Source organism: Ischnura elegans, chromosome 7 (genome assembly GCF_921293095.1).
Source record: "Ischnura elegans chromosome 7, ioIscEleg1.1, whole genome shotgun sequence".
NCBI classification, from domain to species: domain Eukaryota; kingdom Metazoa; phylum Arthropoda; class Insecta; order Odonata; family Coenagrionidae; genus Ischnura; species Ischnura elegans.
The window spans coordinates 15,273,039-15,295,090 of record NC_060252.1 but is presented as its reverse complement, the minus strand read 5'-3'; the positions used below and the strand labels follow the sequence as shown (position 1 = coordinate 15,295,090).

The 22,052-nt window shown below is 39.6% G+C and overlaps 1 protein-coding gene across 1 annotated transcript in view; it reads right to left on the bottom strand.

Annotated features, from left to right (window-relative positions):
• Nucleotides 1-22,052, bottom strand: part of LOC124162403 — a 56,806-nt gene that overhangs the window by 1,353 nt on the left and 33,401 nt on the right. The window contains exons 2-8 of the mRNA XM_046538925.1: nucleotides 14,975-15,231; nucleotides 6,001-6,118; nucleotides 5,036-5,059; nucleotides 3,216-3,406; nucleotides 2,638-2,748; nucleotides 1,406-1,590; nucleotides 55-198 (exon numbers count right to left, since the gene is read on the bottom strand). Of these exons, the coding sequence (XP_046394881.1) occupies nucleotides 57-198; nucleotides 1,406-1,590; nucleotides 2,638-2,748; nucleotides 3,216-3,406; nucleotides 5,036-5,059; nucleotides 6,001-6,118; nucleotides 14,975-15,199 (996 nt within the window). The 5' untranslated portion in view covers nucleotides 15,200-15,231 and the 3' untranslated portion in view covers nucleotides 55-56. The remainder of the gene's footprint in view (nucleotides 1-54; nucleotides 199-1,405; nucleotides 1,591-2,637; nucleotides 2,749-3,215; nucleotides 3,407-5,035; nucleotides 5,060-6,000; nucleotides 6,119-14,974; nucleotides 15,232-22,052) is intronic.

Sequence of the window (22,052 nt, the reverse complement as noted above, 5' to 3'; positions counted from 1 at the left end):
TTATGATTTTAGTGAATAGAATAATTGATGAATGGTTAAGTTAACAGTTTATACCTTCATGTTTTGATCGGTGAACGTTCTGAAGGCAGTGGAAATATCCGATGAACAGTTTTGTAGCTAAACCTTCCAATATCTCTTCTTCCTGGGTCGCCAAATGCTTCACTTGCCCTCCTTCTGGTTATTGGAATTTCCATACAGCTGAAAAATATGAAAAAAATGGCAATGATGATGCTGAACTCCCTCTTTGTATTTTTGGAGCAGTCTCAAATTCAACAGTAAATTGATTATTTAAAAAATTAATTCTTTCAATATTAGATTTCAAATTGAGTGGGCTGTAATTTGGAGTGGTGACCAGACGTATAAGATTTTGATTCAGTATCACAGAAAATAAAATCAACTTTTTGTACACCTTGCACTATAAATTTTTACCCCGAAAGTAGAATAATCATTGGAAAATTTGAAAATGGCAACAGTTTTGTCACTGAACTTCAACCATGATGCTCTAAAGCCCCTTGCAGCAAACATTTTTCATGTGAATAGAGGAAGGGATTTATCTAGAGGAAATGCTCACACAAACCCATATCATAGACAAGGAAGAATTCAAGACTGCCTGTAGTCTACATTTGTGTAGACAAAAAAAAATAGATGACTCTATTTAAACTTACATTTGGAAGGCAGAGATAATTTTGAAAGACAAATTATTTCTATCTCTTTTTCTAAGTTAAATCATTTTTGACCTCTAAATGGAAAATATTATGCCAGTGAAGCCTGTTAGGAATTTTTATCAGTTTGACGAAGTACCTTACATTTTATTGTATCATTCATTGCCATGAGGGTAATAAATTTTTCACATAGATAATATTGAATTAGGATCATCCCACAAACTAACTAAAACTAGTGTAAAAGTGCTATGATGCCTCAATATTTATAGTTGATATAATTACAACATACATATATCTGAAGCAGGGGTGTCATGGTGCCGGAATGCCGTTCCACCTCTGGTTAACAAAAGACATAATAGTCAAATATCATTTTTAACCAATTTTGTTGCCTCAAAACTTCTAATTTATTCATTTGTAACCAAAACAAAAAAAATGTAATAAAATTTGAATAATAGCTTAAAAAAACAGCAATATTTCACTTCTAAAATAAATTAAGGAAAGTGCATTCCGGCACTGCTAATTTTGCTGCGATGTCACTTATCTGAAGCATACAGGGCTCATCAGATTTGTGAACTCCCATTGCAATGATCTCAGCTGGATTGAAAAAGGCCTGAGTAGGTACTGCAATGCATATGAAAGTTTAATTTAATTTTTAGTTACCATGCAGTTGTTCCAATCACCACTGTCAATCAAATTGTTTTAACTCGGTATTTTTCATGCAGCTTTAGGATCATCTATCTTACCGACAAGTCTTTTCATCATGGTAAAACCCAGTGCTGCATTCCTTGACTTCACGGCATTTGCAAGTACATTCTCTGGGGTCCCATATCTTCATTTCACTATCGGCATTACATTTTTCCTCATCATCAAAATTGACGCAGACACATCTGCATTCACGATCACGATATTCTTGAAATATATTGCAGTCCTGAAAGAAAATAAATATTTTTTCAAAGCATTTTGTGCCAGCCAAGTTAATATCATTTCATAAGATCAGTCATGCTCAATAAAGTAAGGATTCTTTTTCTAAAACTGAATTAGGGTCCTAAATTTAAACAGACTCCTATTATTAAAACCTACATTACATTTAGCAGATGGTGTTAAATAAAGCTAAATACATATCACATGATTTTTCTTTAATTTAAATGAATGAACCTTTAATGGATAGAATCATTCACTCATTTAATAATTCCTTCCAAAAGTTGTTTTAATGACATTATTTCCTTAATAAAATGGAATCCATAGTTGAATGTCACACTCATTATGTATATGCTTCATCAAAAAGGTTGGCTTTGATTGGCAAAGAGTAAAGCTCAACCCAGATTAAACAGGATGTGTGAATTCCACACATTTAGTATTATGTCGGGATACATAATAACTTTTGGTTAGTAAGCCGGTAGTGTATTAACCCAGAATTTAATATTACATATTGTCCAAATGTATCAATCATAAAAAATTATCATATACATCTTTCATCCTAAACCTTTGCTACTCCAGTGCATGGGCTTACCCAGCAGGTTTAGGCGTTAGACAGGGGCAGGAGGGGGCAGCTGCTCCCCCGAAAAAGCAATTAAAAATCGTAAAAATCTTTAAGGAAAATCAGGACTAGATGGAAATGAAAGTTTTCTACAAATTTTCTTTTATCCCATGAAAAATGATGCTAGTTTAAGACATGTAACTAAAATTTTTTTTCAAGCAAATAATATTAAAAACTAATAAAGAGATGTAATTATTTTCTTAAAATGTTGGTTTAATTCACCTTTTCCATGCTTAAAAGGTTACAACTTGTACGACCATGGCTTGCCCCCCATATAGTTTTGATCCTGGATATGCCCTTGCTCCCGTGCTCCAACCACTGGAGTATCATACTCCCTTAAACTGAATTCATGAGAATGAAATGGGAGCTTATTTTTTGGAATCATCATTTTTCTTTTGCTGGTGGGAGAAATTTGAATCTAATATTAAGTTTACTTACCTCTCTCTTAACAATACAGTTGCATTTACATTTGAGATGCTGCTCTATTGGGACTATTTCTTTTCCAATGTACTTTAGATTGCTCATTCCTCCATATTGAGTGACAACCACCTGAGAAAAAATGTAATTTAACAAATTATTTTATAAGTAATTTAGCAAATGAAAAAGTTGATCAATCTTAAAGAAATACAATCACATATACAGCTCCAAAAGGTAGAAAATATTTCCTTTTTCCTGCATCAATTCATTTTCTTAAATTTTTTAATAAAAATATGACAGATTACATCCATATACATATAGGTTCAAAGATAAATGAATACATAAATTCAAAGGAGTACATCTTTCCTATAGTTATCCTTTTTCTTTCAAACCCTATAATCTCCTAACTCTAAGAATTCAAAATCAGTGGCGTTAGCCCCAATGGCGAGTCTAAGGACGTGTGAGTGTAAGGAAGAAATAATAGACCTATTCCTTCTTCTAAAGCTATCTACATATCTATCATGCAAACCTATACTTTGCAGAAAAAAATGAATTGTTATATCTTTTCCTCATTGAATCCAAATTTTTGGATGACTTACTTGGAAATTGATTATTTCTGTCACAGTTGGCTGGCAGCTAAGTAAATCATGAGAGCAACATCCTCCACAGCGCTCCACTCTTGTACACGTAGGATAGTAAAATAATGTTGGATCACTGTTCGATTCTGGAACGAGGGACACTGAATGCAGCTCTGGGGAGCATCCTGCTGGTTTTGGACTGGTCACGGCTTCTGTAAATCAGGTTGAAAATTGGGTTTCTATGTATAGAGTTGCCCCAAATGCCTTCAATTTTGTACATCCTTAATTTTAGTTCTAATTTGACTGGCCTCAAAAAATTTTGAAATGGCAGAGGAAACAAGAATTCATTAATACTGTCATAATTATATTATTTCTGTTCACCCTTCAGATGCAGTAACTATTTTGCAACTCCTCCACTGTATGCAGAAATTTCAGGGGAGATCAGGGGCGGATACATATGGATGTTGCGGGGGGCACCCTCCCCCCTTGCGGAGCTGCCTTTATTGCCGAACATTGCAGAACCCCAATTTTAACTTTTTTTATGTCATAAGATGGCATTGTCTTGTATATGTGTATAATTAGTTTAAATGAAAATTTTGTTCTTTTTTCATGTAACTTGATTATTTTTCATTACGATATAAGTGTAGGTAGCTCAAAATGTCTATCCCCTCCTTATATTTTTGTATGGTATATGAAAAGAGGCGACTGACAGCTAACGTCATTTGCACCTAGAGGGAAGAGTGGGGAAAGAAGAGAGGAGAGAAAGCCAGCATTGGCATTAGCCTGATTGCAACAAAAGGCACCAAGGAGACCAGGGGCGCAGCCAGGAATTAAGTCTGGGGGGGTTGAGGAGCAACTAATACCGGTGTGTGTGGGGGTATGGAATACCCACCAGGATAAGCGGGCGGTGCGAGATTAATAAAATGCCGAATTTTAAGATAAACGGTTCAAAATGGTGAGTTTTACAGCTTTCTGAGGGATATTTTATTAATCCTTACACTACTCTATTAGTAATATCAATCCAATTAAGTAAAATGGATTAATGTTAGAACGTAGGTTTCCGCGGCGATGGTTTGATCCCTGCATTTCTTCAGGGTTTTCTTCCATGTCAGCTTGTTTGTAGACCACAGTTTCAGCTTGTTTGCAGACCTTCGACCTGAAGATGTTAGCAGGATAGCCAGCGAAACTGTTGTCTACAAACAAGGTGACGCGGAAGAAAACCCTGAAGAAATACAGAGATAAAATGGATTAAACTTAATATTTCTCAGAGCTCTGGGGGGTGGGTTTAACCCCCAAAACCCACCCTCGCTGCGCCACTGAAGGAGACCACAGCTTAGTGCTTAATCTGATGGATGGGGTGCTGTGCATGAAGTGCCCTCCACCAAGCACTCAAGCAGGGATTGGGCAGTCACTGAAAAATCTCTAACACCACCGAGATTTGAACTCAGACCCACAGGATGGGAAACACTCTAGCCTCCAACCTGATCCCCCAATCCTTTGGTCGAGGTACTTTGGGGAGAACTCTAGCAATGATGAAACACATTTGTGAAAATTTCAATCACTTTTTTTGCTTGGAATGGCATAAAACAAGTGCATACATATTTTATTGAGTTTATTCCTAATTTACCATTTGATTGGACATGAAATACTAAGAAAAATGTAAATATGCAACTAAAACATTTTAATCAACTGCTTTTCATCTCAAAATAACATTAACAAAAGGAATGCAGTTCATGCTTGTGGAAAAATTGCCACAGTGCATCTACTTATATTCCGTATTTCGTATATATAATCCCACTGAAGGGTTTAAAAAGTACTGGTAGCAGGGAAAGTATACTTACTTCTCTCAACTTCACCAAATCTATCTGAAAATAAGAGAAAGATAAATATTAATTAACTTAATATTTTTGGGAAAATTAATGAAAGCTCAACAAATAATCCATTTAATACTTGGAAGATAAAATAAAAAGTCATGGTCACTTCATTAATACCGTTAAAGTTTTCAAAAATAAATTCAGATTTAAAATAATTCATTAAGTTATCAGTTGAGAAATTTAATCAAAGTCATTAATATTTAAGCCGTTAGTCAATTTAGTCATTTTTTTCATTTTCAATTTCTTAGTCTAATGCTATTTTCAGCCATGAAAATCACTTCTGGATGGTAATAAGAATAATTGGCGCGTTATATTTATTAATCCACCTGAAATATTTTTTTCTCCGGTATTGATGGAAAGTAACATATTTATGATGCTACGTTTCATCATCCTATGGTAGGTTTCCTTCCTTTCAGAGATGGAAAATAATTAGTGCATTGGAAGCTAACCACTCTTTATTGCACTAACAATTTCATGAATCTATAAATCATATTTATCTCAGAATATGAAAATTTTCGTTCGTAATTTCTTCTCGCGAGAGAAGGATATCTTTCAGCGCATTCTTTCACATCACTGCTGGCCATTGTAAATATAAATTAAATTTTCATAAACATTTACTTTTAAGAGATTTTATGCAGACAAATCACATTCGTGGTGAAATATTCATATTATTAGTCTTTAATTGCGGTTTATTGGCCAAATTAATTTTTATGAGGTCGGTACGGGAGATACTGTGTTTCATATAAAAGCGCCCATTCTCGGCGCATGCGCCCATTATAATCTAAACAAAAGAGAAGGCCGCCGCAAGTCACAGCGATTTAAGTTACGAACGTGTGGCTCGAAATGTGATTTGTCTGCTGTGATAGATGTTACCAATACTATTACTACTTTTCTATGCTTGGATGCAACTTCCGTTGGCAAGGTATACTTACTTCCAATGGGTACGTCTGCTTCCAGTCCATGAACGGCAGGATTTACTCTGACGAACTCTCGAAGAAATTCCGTGACGTTCTCCACTTCATTCAGCCTCATGGCGAAATCCAGGGGGATCTTTAACAAGGTAAAGCAAGGGACATCAATTTTAATGTTATGATGTATACCAGAGAGTTTTTTTCATGCACCTTGTATTTCTGCAATACATGTTTATTTCATCGCCGTTCACGCAGCTGACTTCGAAGTATTATCCATACAGTTTATTGAGTCGCTTGTGGGTACTGAGGTGTATTATTGTAATGAGTTATTGAGAAAATAGCTCAAAATTCCTCACTTGATGCATTCGCAGGGTACTTGAATTGACTGTGAGGATATCACTCCATATTCCAATTGGGACGACTCATACGTCCCAGACTTCGGAATCCGACTCATACGACCCGACCGACCCAACCCGACTGTTCCCGCATATGCTTTTGATTGTGCCGTTGTTTCTTGAATGGTGACGATGTTGACGCTAGGAGGTATATCGACTATCTTGCTGTGATTTCTTGTGCCAGCTTTCGTCGCAACTTCAATAATTTATGCAGCCTTTGCTCATTCCTATATACGTAATGTGGTCTGAGTATGTTGTGTACTTACAAAATCATGAGGGAGGTGTATTTCTCGCTTTTTATGATTCTTATTTATCATTTGCTTCATTCGACAGCAGGAGTAAACTGTGAACTCCTCGAACCCTCTTCGGCCCGGTTCCTCAGAAACTATTTTAACTTGGTGCTATGGTTGATAATATGGATACGAAGAGGCCCACGTGAAGATGCATCCTACCCTTATCCATGCATGACTATTAAAATAGTTGTGATAAGGGTCAAATCGACTGCGCCCTTAACTGAACGAGAAAGAACTGTTTATGTACTTACATAGTAACTTCCATGACTGCTTATCCGCAGCACAGTTTTTCTTAAGAACTCTAAAAGGTTCTTGGTTTGGAGCTATTGTTAGTTTCTTGGTTTTTCTCTGTTGAACGTCATTTTGGAATGGTGGCGGATTGAACACATTTAATAGGTTTGAAAGTATTGAGTTTTTATGTCGCCAAGCAAATTCGGATAAAGTTTTCCGTGGATCGGCGCAGTTCGTTTATGTGTGTCCTACACATCGATTCATTTTTAATGGCGATAATTTTTCAATACGACCTTGCCAAGTGACGTGAAGCGGGCACTTTTCACCTGAAGACGCAATCTGAAACGCCGGCGAAACTGTCTTAAAATTTTAATGTACGCGGATGAAATCGCGAAATTCGTGTTGGGCTTCGGTGGAGGCAAAGGTTCCTTGCTCCAAGCAACCGACTTAAACAAATAGCTGATGTAGCTGTTACTATTGAGGTCTTCTTCTTCTTCATGGTGAGATGCCATATCATTGCATGGCATAGGCGGATTGAGGGGGGAAAGAGGAGTGCCCCCCCCCCAGACGATGGATATACATATGCGCAAATAGCTAAACCCTGAGCCCTACGATCTTTCTCCACCTTACGCCGATTTGAAAAAATCTTCGCAGCGGAATGACATAAGATCATTTGAATGAACTGGCTTCAATGCATATCCATCAAGACATTGTATGAAAAGTAAACATTAATGTGGTACTGGACATCTTGAGTAGGAAACATAAAAGAAAGCTGTCTTTATTATATATTTATCTTATTAATATTTTCATATTTATAACTTTTATATTAAAATAGAGTATATTTCGTACATTAGTTGATGTATGTTGTTTTTAATCCCACGTATGAGAAGATTGCCTGTCTAACCCTCAGAGGGGCGCAGCTAGGAATTAAGGCTGGGAGGGGTTTTAGGCGCAACTAATACTGGGGTGTCTGGGGGTATGGCATACCCGCCAGGGTAATCGATGGTGCGGGGGCCCTCCCCAGAAAAATTTTAGGATAAACAGTGAGTTTTGCAGCTTACTGAGGGATATTTTATAAATACTTAGAATATTCTATAAGTAATATTAATGCAATTAAGTAAAATGGATTTAACTTAAAAATTTCTCTGCGCTCTGGGGGGAGGGTTTATCCCACAAAACCCCCCTCTCGCTGCGCCACTGAACCCTTGCCCCCCAGACAAAATCCTGGATCTGCCCGTGTTGCATGGCATCTCCCCCTGTGATTCAACCAGATGAATGGTTAGGATGGGTGAGGGTAGACCTCACTCCATTCTAGGCCACGGGGTCGTGAAATTCGCACATTCAAGGAAAGGGGACAGTTACTTTTCCCGGGCCACCTCGCTGTATGAGGATTTTGGTTCGCGGACGTCTCAAGGCTTCAACCGTGACTTGAACCATGGACCCTTCGATCAGTACCCATTGAGCTGACACATTACCTATTAAATCACTCACTTTGTGATTCAAAATGAAGATTGGTTTGCCTCGGCGTGAGTCAGTGACGTAACTATGGGGGGGGGGGATGAGGGGGATAGATCCCCCCGAAGCCTCTGAGAAAAAATTGTTATAAAACTATTGCATAGTTTTGATGCATAATAGATGTAGAATGCATATCCAGGCATATCATTTTTCAAAAATTTTCTCGGACCCCGAATGCAGGGGGGGTAGGGAGGGGAGAGTCACCCCCTAAGCTCTCAACCCCCCCCCCAAAGCATATTCCTAGTTACGCTACTGGCGTGAGTAGAGCTCACCCCGGACTGATCCATAGGCGTGTCAATATCAGACGTTCTAGCCAGTTCCTTTCACTGGGTCACCTCGCACTCCGAGGAATTAAGGGTTTTCATGTTACGAAAGAGGGTCCTCAAATCTGCCTCTGAAAGTGTTGTCACCCACCGCGCATTTAAATGGGTTTACAAAAGTCGCCACTCGCGTCGCTGACGGACATACTGATCCGAATTTCACAGGAAAATAAGGTACGAGGGTATTAACCGAAATCTATACACATGATGATGTGATCTATCATTTTCATTACTTTTCTATGCAATGACAAACATTATACTGCAAAATATTGGATAAAAGTGGATCGCATTGCACTCATCACAGCGCCGTGGACATTTTTGAAAATCGATTAAAATTGCGACCGAAGTGGCAACAGAAATCAGCCTAATATGGGATGGAATTAGACCTCCTCTTTGAAGTTCCCTTCAATTCAGGCTGTCGACTTTTTGCCGCCAATGGCTTGATAATAAGATGACGTATTGACGAAACGAAAAGTTACGGGTCTTGTTATTCTTCAAACTCTATTACAGTCGGCAAAAAAAAAACAAAAAATGGTGAACAAGATCATTATGGGTGGGGTATGAGGTGGTGGAATGGGCAATACTGGCTTAACAAAACTTTCTGCGAACGAAACGACAAACCCTACTGTTTTTTAAGCCCCTTATTTCTTAATTTCTAATTATTTCAAATTATATAATTTTATTGTTTCATTAGTTCGTTGGTTTTTTTTTCTGGGAAAATCCATATTACCTTAAAACTCGAAAACAAAATATTTGCTCGCATAATAACAGCGATACCTTATTATATTTTCTGGGAATTTTTTGAAATATTAGTCTTGAAAAATGTGAATTTTGTTTGAATAAAATATTTCGACTTTCGTGAACATCTTACCTCTGTATTTTTCAAGGCCATAAGCCAGGAAAAGTTTTCGGGATTGGAACCCCTATACTCACTCTCCCAGTTCGTGTTATTATTTGTTCTTTCATTGATGTTGTTGCTGTGCTTCCGTGCAATGTTGGCATTAATCCACCTCCCACGCTCCCCCTCCATTTTCCAGGCTGTTGTCATCCTCCCCTTCCCCAACATCTCGGCCCATTCTCACTGCACACCTGCCGATCCACTCTTACGCAGATCTCTCCTCTCTCCCCGTACGTTTTTCAGTATCCTCCTCTCAACATTCAATATTTATTCCTCCGTTTTGTTTGCCACACTCCTGACTCACTTTCTCCGAATTCTCACCGTAAAAGCTTCTGATTTTACGCGAGTTTCCTCTACGTCCTGTTTCCGCTTTCTCGTTCGCGCTGCGTTGGTCGATACATTTTCCACTTTTGTGCTTCCTCTCCTTTCTCCTCCTCCCTCCCTCGCCACTCTGAAATCTTTACCAATGCGTTTTCCTAAGTCATTTCACTCCATAAATAATGAATTGCTGACTTACCTTAGGGATATCACCCTCAAACTAACACTAAGTCCCAAAAACCTCCCTTTACCCTTCCCACATTACCACTCCTATTTAACCGAATCTATGCCATGGCGTTACCACATCTTTTGCTTGCCAGAAAATAATTTATAAATGATATTCTCTGTAGACAGATTCAAGGCTGGGAACATGAGCTCTATAAAAAAGTGATATTTCTGCGTAGTCTTCCATCGCGGTCGACGTCGTTTGCCGTGGATTCTCGGAATTCATGCCCACATTTCTGTGATTTGGAAATCTCGTAAAAAATGACGAAATTACCCTCCTCCTACTGTATTCCAAAAGAGAGAAATAATATGTAGTATGTTGCAAGCATCATATCATTGGGGAATCGGAAATAATGGGAATAATCAATGTAAGGTTACGTAAAAAGGAAGTCCCATGATTTTTTTGGTTAAAATAAATGTCAAATTAAAAAAAAGAAAGTACGTGCTACAGCACCAGTAGATGGATAGAATTATTACTATCACTCCTATTAGCGGCTGTAGACGCCAAGTATTTTCCCAATTTCTCGGGGTGGGCCCCCTGCGCTCCTCCTTTCGCCCCTGATGCCATGAATACCCGAGAGAGATCTTGATTTATGGAATAAAATGTTTGTTCATGTAAAAATGTAAAATCCTGCATTCCTGCTTTGTTCCTTTACCTATAAATCATGTGACCATGAATTCCAAGTTTCCCACTTCTCTGGGTACTATCCTTCCCGAGCAACGCTGCGTGGCCTGCTAGTAAACAATAAGTCTTGAAAAAAGACATTATACTTCCGGTTGAGGGGAAGTGATACGTCCTGTTACTCGTAAATTTGTCACTTCGAACCGTGGTGCCGATTTCTCAGGACTCCCTTCCAATAATGGATCACCCTTCCCCCCTCGGCTGCGTCCTTCGTCTTTTATATTCCCTCCCTCTTTTGTTTTCCATTCAAGTTTCCGTTTAAGAGGCGGATGGAGCTTTCTGACGTCGGGGTGCTGGAGCGTTTGTCTGTTTCTCTCCGCGGCGGCGGCCGATGACCCTCTGCGTCAGCGACGCCTGATAGCGAGGGCACGGCCGAGAGAGGGGGCGAGGAAGATATGGAGTAATTCCATCCCGGCGAATTGTTTGCGCGAAGTCTTCTCGGGATATCCGCCTGTTTAAATCGTTGTATATCAGTAGCCAGGAATTTCGTTCGCGGGGGAAGTGGGGGTGGGGGGGAATATTTTTGAAAAACTGGGTACTAAGTATTGGGTTTTTAAGTAATTTTTACAATTTTAATAATCTAATAATCGTAAAAACTTCATTTGCTAAAGAAATATTTTGTAAATTCATGATTTTTCAATATTTTGTTTTCTTTTATGAAGGAAATAAATTGGGTTTTTTATATTTCAGAAGGGGGAGGGTCCGGACCCCCCCCCTTAGCTATGCCACTATTGTTGTACATCACCAAAGTTTAAGTTTCAACGGATGACTCAACCATTGTCATCAGGGTGAATGAATACGCTTGACTGAACAAAAACGTTGATACGTAGCTAACTATAAACAATTACAACAATCACTTCACTCATGATCAGCCAGAAAGATCTTCTGTTCGTACCTAAAGAATAGAGACTCGAGTATTGAACCCATATCAAAACAATAGCTTTAAGCTATATTCATATTATTGGTACCATTGCTTTTCTTGTTATATTGCGCGTTGATTAATGTGGTTGAAATTTTTTTTTACCTTACCAGTTAAAAATAGATATGACTGCATAGCCTAAAAATTACTGGTATTTTAAGCCTTTTGAAGTAAAACGAGAGAGGAGAACTCAACGGTAAAACTCAACTTTAAACATTGGCAAACGTTAAGCGGGCATCACTAACTCATCTTATTTTCCAGGAGAAAGGTCATCTTTAGGTTATTATTACGCTTATTTAGCATCGCAAGTTTTTAGCTGCTGTAGTTTTTATCAATTTTATCCGTATCCTCTTCGACTTTCCACGCGTTCCTTTGTTTTAGAAGTCATCAGCCATTGTCCTTCTCTTTCTTTCCCACTCTTTGACACCGTTTCACTTTTCTTTGTCGTAACTGACATTCCGGTCACTATACATGTCCCACCCCTTTTATCTCTGAACCTCAATAGTGCTAATGAGGTTTCTTTATTATCTTCGTTCCATACTCTGTTTAGCCACTAAACATCGACTCTCTTAAACGTCCACAATTCCAGGCTTTCTAATCTATTTGTTTTTCCATGTTTCTCCTTCGTGCGTAACTATTCGGCGAGGGTATTTTTCCTTTCGTTTCATTTATTTCGGTTCTATTTTGGTTGCACCATATCCTTCAAGAAATTCCGTCAGTTTTCCATCTGGTCAGCTGTTATGTAATAGCTAACGTTTCGATGACCAATATGAAGGACTTGACTAACTAAAGTAAAAATAATTTCAGAGGACGAAACTAACGAAAAAAGAAGTACTCTCTGAAGTGATTAACACTGGTTGATTGATACTTTTATGGTCATCACTTGGAATAAGAGTACTTATAAAGCAATATTTATGCGATAACCTCCTCATAAAATTTATAAGAATCCTTGATTCGTTTGGCGGATTAAAATAGCTAACGAGATATGCATGGTACTGCTCGGGGCTGCTTATCTACAATTGGGCTTAATACGAAGAATAAAGTTTAGACCCTAACACAAAAATGTTACCAATGTTTCAGTGTAAGAGATCTTGGGGTTTGTGCGATTTCCAAAATGCCAGAGCTATAATAATTTTCTTTCTAAAAACTTTTTCTCAGCCCATTTCCTGAATTATTTAAGCCTAAATCTTTTACTCTTCTGCCATTCACATTTCTGGCTACTACGTTCCTTTCCTAACTTCGTCCTTTCTTAATTTTCTCATTGTTGAAAGTTTTATATCGGCTTGCTGTAAGTGCTCTTGTTCACAAGGGGTTGCGTGTGCGAGCGATTGATCACCTCGCTCCACACTCCTATGTTGGTAGTGTCAGTGAGATTCTCAGAACAGCAACTCTAGCCTCACAAAAAAATGCATTGTATCTCCTCGTATCCAACGATTTGATCGATGAGTTTTTCTCTTTAATAGGAAAATCCTCCAAAATCGTTGGCACATCAATGGCTGATAGTTAGTGGGCCCTTTCCGCTTCTATAGCGGTGAGGTGTATTACCCCGTCCCTTCCCTTCCAACCCTATGCCTACCCAAGAGGCGTCGACGAGCTCCTATAGCGGCGGCGCCTCTTTCCTTGTTCCTTCCCATCCAAACCCCTCCCCCGGAGCGCGGGCGTGTAAGTCTCGGACTTGGTTCCCGGCCCCGGTGTGTTGTATCCTTCAGAGGACCCACCTAGGAGTCCTAATCTCTTTGTATCTCCTCTTATGAAACAAATTATCCCCGGAACTGCGACAGCGCTTGGAATTTATCACTAAGATCTCGAGAATCTATCGAACAGGTTCCATGGCATAGCGAGGGGGAGGTAGAGGGGGTCCGGATCCCCCCCCCCCGAAATATAAGAACAAAATTACTTTCCTTCATTAAAGAAAACAAAATATTGGAAAATCGTGAATTCACAAAAGATTTCTTTGACTAATGAAGTTTTTTCGATTATGAAAAGTGTTAAAATTAGTTAAAAACCCTCTACTTACAATTAGTACCCTGTTTTTCAAAAAATTACCCCCTTGGTTTTGGACCTCCCCACGAATGAAATTCCTGGCTATCCCAATGATTGATAACCGACAGGTTACAACGCTACATCCTCTTTCAGCGCTACTCTTCTCTTTCCCAACCCAGGTCTTCACGTGTCACAAAATCGCAGTGCTAGGGCCTCCTTCAATTTATTCACATTCGTCGCCCAACCCTTCAATCTTTCTTCCCCTCCCGCTCCTGTGTAGATCTGAACCTCACCCACTACACTTTTTTTTCTATACAAAGGTTTTACGGTATTTTGCACCTGGAGATGACGCCGTAACGTCGAAACCATGGTCGTAGAGAAATAACTTTAATGTGGAAATTACAACGTTATTCAAGGTGGGAGAGAAGTTCCACAAAGTAACACCTTAAACTACAGTAGATTCCGGTTAATAGGGACATATCGGGACTTGTGCACTTTGCCCCAATTAAGCGGCTGCCCCAATTAAGCGAACTATCCTGTATATAGGCATAAACAAACGTTGAAATGATAGAAAGAAGACTAAAGAATGTTTATAATACAACATAAGTTTATTAAAGTATTAATTTGATTTATAAATCGGCGGGTTTAGGTAATTTATTATAATCTTTAAGATTTATAACAATTTAGTTAAAAATAATTTTCACAGCCTCGGGCGACGCTGAATGAATGTCTTTTACTAAGTCCTATTAAAGAAAAGTCCTATCCTCTTGCGGATAGTATAACAACAAGAGCTATCAAAATAGGGCAAGAATAGGAACATTTGTGAAAAATGAGAGTAAATCAAAGGAGGAAAATAAAAAAATAGTATTCTGAAAACAAAAAAAATTAATTTCGTCACGAATATAGAGTCTATGTCGCCGAGTCATGGCCCAATAAAGCGGCATGCTGTCCCAATTAAGCTGAGAATACTGTGGGATTTTCCTGTATTGGGTTCTGTTCTTCAAGATCTGCCCCAATTAAGCGGCTGCCCCAAGTAACCGGTGGACCCATTAAACGGAATCTACCTATTACCTTTCGTTTCAGCGTCATTAAAAAAAATGAAAATTCGGTTTTTTACATTCGTGATCTCACATTTTAAATTGACGTCATTGTGTGACGCGCGCAAATGTGTGACGTAGCCGGGGCGAATGGAGGCACATGGAGAAGCGTGTCTTACCTCCATGGGGGGCATGTGATCCGTGGTGGTCGGTGCTTCCTCCGTGGTGGCGGGCCTTTTTGGTTGCACGGGCCTGTTCTGCGGTAGAGAGTCTGGGAAGTAGAGCCTGTCTGGATACCGTGGCACGCGAACCACGGGCCGCCCCGCTCCCACGGTGTCGTCCGCGCTCCCCGGCGTCACAAACATGGCGGCGAGCGCCGCGAAGATCGTCACTCCCCTTATCATGACGCGGGCTGGACTCCCGGGATGTTTTCTTCCTGTGTGACGAGAAGGAAACGGATAATTCCGGGCGACCCAGTTAATTTGAATTTTGGCCTCATGCGAGATTTAAAAGGAAACTGCTCACGTTGACGGAACCTCGGTGTCAGAATAAACGTGAGAGATTTTCGGCTCCTGCTGAAGCGATTCAGGTCTGAACTGGCAAAATTCCAGATCAAATGGTCGCTGATAGGTCTTCAAATGACGTTTGTCTGCATGTTGCTCATTGCAATTGGGCATGGTATTCTCATTTCCATGAAATACTCGCGAAAATATAATACTCAAGATGAATGAAGCGTATAAGAATTTTAATAAAAGGTAGTTATGGATACTACCATCGCTGAATTTTTCTATAATATTAAAGTTAGGATTTCATTCTTGGTCTCTGCTTTTGCTTACCGCGCAGCCACCTGTAACGCTATAATTATAATTTATCTATTCTAGAGGGTAGAACCAAACTAGTGATGCCCGCGTGGGGGTGAGTTTGATGGCGCTCAGTGCGTAATTGAGTTTTTTTTAGAGGGAGTAAGAAAACTTTATTTTGGAGAGCTATGAAAATGTAATGAATACAAGTAATTTAAAAGATGAAGGAGTCTCTCCCACTATAAATAATAGCTTAAGGAAATGCCCATAAAAAGTTTCGAGAGTTATTTATTTTCGGAGATGTTTTGTCGCCTGGTTTTGGTTATAAACCATCAAACCAATGGGATAAGCAATCATATTTGCCACTTAATAAATAATACGCTAAATGAGAAATGGATAAAAGATGAAGTCATAGAGATTTGGAGGTTTGTGGAGACTCCCAAGCCTGCAGTCTGCTAATTCTCACAAATGTTCGTATCATTTTGAGCAAGAACCACATTTCGCCGAATAAAATTACTTCCTCGTCTCTTTAACGTCATTCGATAATTTATCATCATGCCGTCTACAGCATCGGTATGGAAAACGGTCTCAATCTACCCAATTGCTGCCAAAATGTGTTGCGGGTCGTCCACTGCCTTCAAGGGTTACCTAGGCAAGCACCGTAGAAAGTAAACTAGTTGATGGAGCAGTCTAATAATTGTGTTATCAAGATTTAAATGTCATAAAATATTTTATCCTGCATATTAAATTAAATCTCTATTTTCCCCTCCCCCACACGTGTTGTTGTAGAATTGTCTGCGCTTTTGGACCAAGTATGTAAATGTGGGTTTGCCTTGTTGCGTGCTTGTTTGCTCCCTTTGTTTGGGAGGGCATTTGTTTGTCATTAACTTGAAGATGTCAGCAGTCACGTTGTGGGATGGTGTGGGGGGTGGCGTGTTTTGTTTGCCCTGTCAGCGCTTCCATTTGCCTGCTGTGTGCTTTGTTGTCGCGATTGGAGGCAAGGGGCGGGGATGGAAGTGGAGTTTCGATCCACATCTCTCTCCCATTCTGCTCTGCTGACGTTGGATTAAGGAGCATGGTACCACGTGGTTTTGTGAATTATCTAAGAGTGTGTGCATCAAATACGGAACCGAGATCGTTTTGACAGATTTCATCGATATAATGATGATATCTCAATAGGAAACTTTGTATGTACTCATCCGGCATTTCAATACGAATCATCGCTTTGAGTTTTTCTTTCATTGAATAATGGACGTTTTTGTCTTTCTGAATAGTAATCGGTGAGTCGAACAAAATTGTTACCATAAGTCTTATAGTATGCAAATAATATTGAAGTTAAAATAAAGGATTAAATATCCAAGGGAGGCGTGAAATTATAATGCATTAAATTCAATCTAGAACAAGTTATCTATATTTATTTTATCTATGTGTTAATTTTAGTATCGTCGAATTAGAAATCTTGCAGAAACTCCACAAAAATAATCATGTGATAATATTTGGGAAGTCAGGTCATTTAATTTTGATTTCCTTTTTATTTAGTGTGATTGCGGTAACATTTTTGTGTTAGGGTCTAAACTTTATTCTTCGTATTAAGCCCAATTGTAGATAAGAAGCCCCGGGCAGTACCATGCATATCTCGTTAGCTATTTTAATCCACCAAACGGAACAGGGATTCTTATAAATTTTATGAGGAGGTTATCATTTAAATATTGTTTTATAAGTACTCTTATTCCAAGTGATGACTATAAAAGTCTCAATCAACCAGTGTTAATCACTTCACGTCCTCAGAGTAAACTGTCTATTTTTCGTTAGTTTCGTCCTCTGCAATTATTTTTACTATTGTTATCTCCTACACTTGTCTTTTTCCCGTGTATTCTCTCAATTCTCACGCTTTTGAAAATACCTTTTGAATTGTGTGAACATATACAATTATTTTATTCCCCTGATAGTTATAAATATGTAAAATTGGCATCGAATGTTACCCAATATAAGAATATTCCATATTATAATTACGAATTGCCTATGTTTAGACGGATTTCTACATTAATAATAACTTTTTTGCTTTTGGAGAATTTTTTTGTAATAAACAACGGATTAAGCATACGAAAGTTATGCTGGAATGCTAAAACAAGTGAGCTTTTGATGATCGTCACGGTGAATCCATTCCCTCGGAAACTCTTTAATCAGCTTAGCTAGGCGATCGTATTCTAGCCGAGGTTTATGTTACCGATGGAAATGTCAAATTAGGGGAAAGGTGTGTAGTGGCAGCCGAATATTTGAGATTTTCCTCATATTGGCCCTCAACGCCCTGATGGGTAATAATTGCAAATTGCTGGTTGTTTTTGTAGATAGTCTGTACAGTTGGCCAATTGGATGGAAATAAATCACTTCGGGCGGAAGTAATAAAGCCCTTATCGCATTATCTTTGAGTTTCTCCTAAAATCAGTGAATTGAGGTGTAAGTTTGGGACTGTATGAGCCAATTGAGGGTTCATCCTTAGCGTAAGCGGTATAGTGGAACAGAATTATGTATATAATATTTTTCTGGGCCCTGTGTCCGAAGTAAGGCACTTCTTTATCAGTGCGACTGTTCGCGAGAATGAGAGTCATTATCGAGGAATTATATCGCACTTCGTACTTGGAATGTGCGGAAGTCACTGCCTCATGTGGGGCACAAATATCCCACGCTCTTTCCCCCACTCTCTACTTTCTCATAGTTCTTTGTCCTCTTCATTCACTTGGAAAATTAGTGCCAAAAGCGTGTAAAATTATTCCCACTTAGATAAGCTCAAGGTTAAGAAAAAAGGAACTCTTTGTATGGATGCTCTATGGCCATCGTAATTTACCTAGCGCCAAGAACCTTGAAAGTTAGTGGTCCAGGGGGTTATTTTGTATTTCCGAAATTAATCTCAAATTCCGATGACGTCACAGACTTCGCAAAGTACGGGCAGTGTTTGGAAGTTTAATAAGTGAATGCTTACGGTGCGCGAGTGACCGCTCGCCTAAACGGCTCACTTGCACGAAAACAGTTCATTTCTTTCGTTCCATTGTTGCTACCACAAGCAATGAATGACCTCTTGAACGACTCATTTGAAGATCCAACAGCTCACCGAATGGGGCCACTTTCATTCGGAAGTACAGAATAACCTCCAGTCGGATACAAATGCGGGCGCACCCTTGATGCAGAATGCTTTGCTGAAGGGCGTAATATATGATTGATTTAGATTCACTCCTTTGGTTTCTTCGTGATGAGTTCCTTCTTCCAAAAGAACACTTTTTCGGGAACTCGCGTGAGGGAATCAAACTATGCAGTTAAGGCCGTTGTTCTGGTTGAGAGTGGGATGTGAAGCAGAAGTAAATCGCGTGGGTAAGGAGTCGTGGACGAAAGATTTAAAGGAAAGAAGCTATAAAAATTACTTATGAAGGAGTACCTTCTTGGATTGTGAAGTGAGCTTGAAGTGTAGGGTGCGTAGGTAATCGAATATGCGTACTTTTTGTTTACACTAAGATGAAGTAAATTTGAAAGAGGTCGTAAAGGTGAAAGGCCAGCTATGAAAAGACAGATTCATGCATTATTTAAAGTATGTATCTTTGAGCCTTCGAATGAGGTTACGTTGACGTTGGTCGGCGGTGTTGCTACTCGGGGTATTTGTCCCTTTCCTCCGAAGGATAAGAGGGTTCCAAGGTTCTAATGTCTGAAATTCATGAAATACCCACGGGTAATACGATATTTTATTGTGCGGTAGTGAAATTTCTGCATACATAATTTAGCTTGTTTTTGAAAAAGTTTTTTTTTGGACACAATCAAAGTACCTGATCCTAGGGCAGTGGCATGGCGTAGACAGGAATTTCCTTCGTGGGGGTCCAAAACCAGGGTGGAAATTAAAAAAAAAACAGGGTACTAATTAGAGGGTTTTAAACATATTTTAACACTTTTCATAATTGAAAAAAATTTCATTTGTCAAAGAAGTCTTTTGTGAATTCATAATTTTTCAATTTTTGTTCTCTTTTATGAAAGAAATAAATCGTGTTTTCATATTTCAGGGATAAGGGGGTCCGGACCCCCCGGATCTCCCTCCTCGCTACGCCACTGTCTTAGGGTGTGTCGAAAGGGCCTACGATGTCCCTTGGGTCTCACGGGATCGAAGTCTTAAATTTTTCCTTCTCGCCGACGTGGGCTTCAACTTTACCAGCCGCAAGTGAAATTGGCATGGATTCGTTGTGCCATATCGACTTTTTCGTTTTCCCTGGAATCCGTCGTGTATACCGCATATTTCCGAGTGATCACTTCCTTCCATGGCGTCTGCCGCCTCCATATCCTCCATCTTCAGGCCCCCGAGGAGGCGCGCGTCTGTCTCAGTGACCGGAAAGGCCAATTATCCACCATCGTACTCACTACCTCGGAATCCTGAAGATGACGCCGAGCGTTGGAATCTCCGGGGTTACAACAATTACTTCGGCCTAAGTAGACCTGCGCGCCGCCGAAAATGCTCAAAATATCGTCACGAATATAATATACAATATATAATATAATATATAAATATGTCAAAATATCATTACAAAAAAATTCGCATAACTGGGACACTAGATAAAATTTTCATATTTGTTCTGAACTTCTCAACTCTTATAGCTCAATTTCCAGTCGTCATTGACCAATTCGCGCCTCAGTGATCAAGGCCGCGGCAAGTTAAATCTCAGTGTTAAAGCGATTTGGGAGAGTAACTTAGTGCGCATACTTATGAGATTACCTACACTACGAGCTCACTTCACAGCTATTGAAGGTGCGTCTTCATAATTTATTTTTATAGCTTCTTTTCTGTAATTATTTCGCACCGAACTCCCTAATGTCTAGATCAATGGGTTGAAATCACCCCCGAATTAGTGCTTTCTTGACTCTCATTTCTTGGAGATGCAGTATTGGGTGTCGTGTCGGTGTGGTGGCTTGAGTATTTGCTTCTTGCCCTTTGGGACTGGGTTCAATACCTTGCGGTCGCAAATATATGTCAAACAATCCCGATCCCTGGCTGAGTACTTTGTGAGGCAATATAAGTACAGTACTACGGTTCGTTAGATGGGACTTTCAGCCGTAGTCCCCTAGGCGCTTTACATGAAGATCAGGCTAATTCCGGTGCTGGGTTTCTCTCCACATTTCCTTATTTATTTTTCCCGCATAGGGTAAATGGCCTCTGCAGTCCATCGCCTCCTTCAAATAGCATACCAAATACAGTATTAAGGATATCCACTGCAACTGAACCCCCCTGAAATATAACTTCTCTCCGAGTGAACCCCTCCAAGACTTTTTGTTAGCTTCGGCATTTTTCCCCCACGGGTTCATTTACATCTACATACTACCTCACAAGCTGCCTCAATAGACGCTTGGTGGGAGTTATTTGGACACCAGGCTTTAACAAATTAAGGGAATGGTCTTATGAATATGCAGCGAGTGTATGGGATCCAGTGCAGAAAGACTTAATCCGCGAGCTGAATAAGATACAAAGGAAGGCTGCGCGTTTCGTCAAAAACCGCTACGGGCGTACTGACAGTGTTACCCAGATGTTAAGCGAATTAGGCTGGGAGCCGTTGGAGACTCGGAGGCTGCGCGCTAGGCTTAGATTGCTTGAACAATTAAGAATGGATATATTTAAGAGCGACACAGAGAACATAATCTTAGAGCCACACTATATTTCCAGGTCCGACAGAAGCGATAAATTAAGAGAGATTTTTAGCCGAACGGATAGATATAAGAATTCGTTTTTCCCCCGAACAATAAAGGACTTTAATAAACGCTTGTCCCAACCTCGTTAGAGCACTACTTTTTTTTTTTTTTAATAGCTGTAAACGGCTGGTGTCCTAACACCCCCTGCCACACGCCTTTTAGGCGGCTTGCGGGGTATTATGTAGATGTAGATGTAGATGTAGATGAACTTCCGAATAGCATTTATTAAGGTTCTTTATTGCTTGGGGGAATACGAATTCCCATTCCAATCCGTTCGGTAAATATCTCTCTTAATTTATCATTTCTCTCAGACCTGGAAATGTAGTGGGGTTTTGGATAAGATGTTCTCCGCGTCGATCTGAAAGATATCTATTCTCAATTGCTCTATCAATCTAAGTCTAGTGCGCACCCTACGAGTCTCTTGCGGCTCCCAGCTTAATTCGTCTAACATCAGCTTTCTTCCGACTTGTGCGAAAAATCCACAGAGAAAAAATCATTCGCCTTGACCAGAATCCTGGTCAATTCGCACCATTGCGTGCATTGCGGGTGACTCCGTTAAGTTATCACCATGGCTAGTCCCGGTATTCTTAAATTTTTTCCGACCTTTAGAGGACGTAGTTTGCCATCGTCTTCATTACTCTTATGGTGATGGCAGACTATTCCCTCGAAACGTCGGAAGAAATCAACCCTTGGACCCTGTGGGAAACCCGAGAACTCTTCCCACTATCAGTCCACCGGGAAA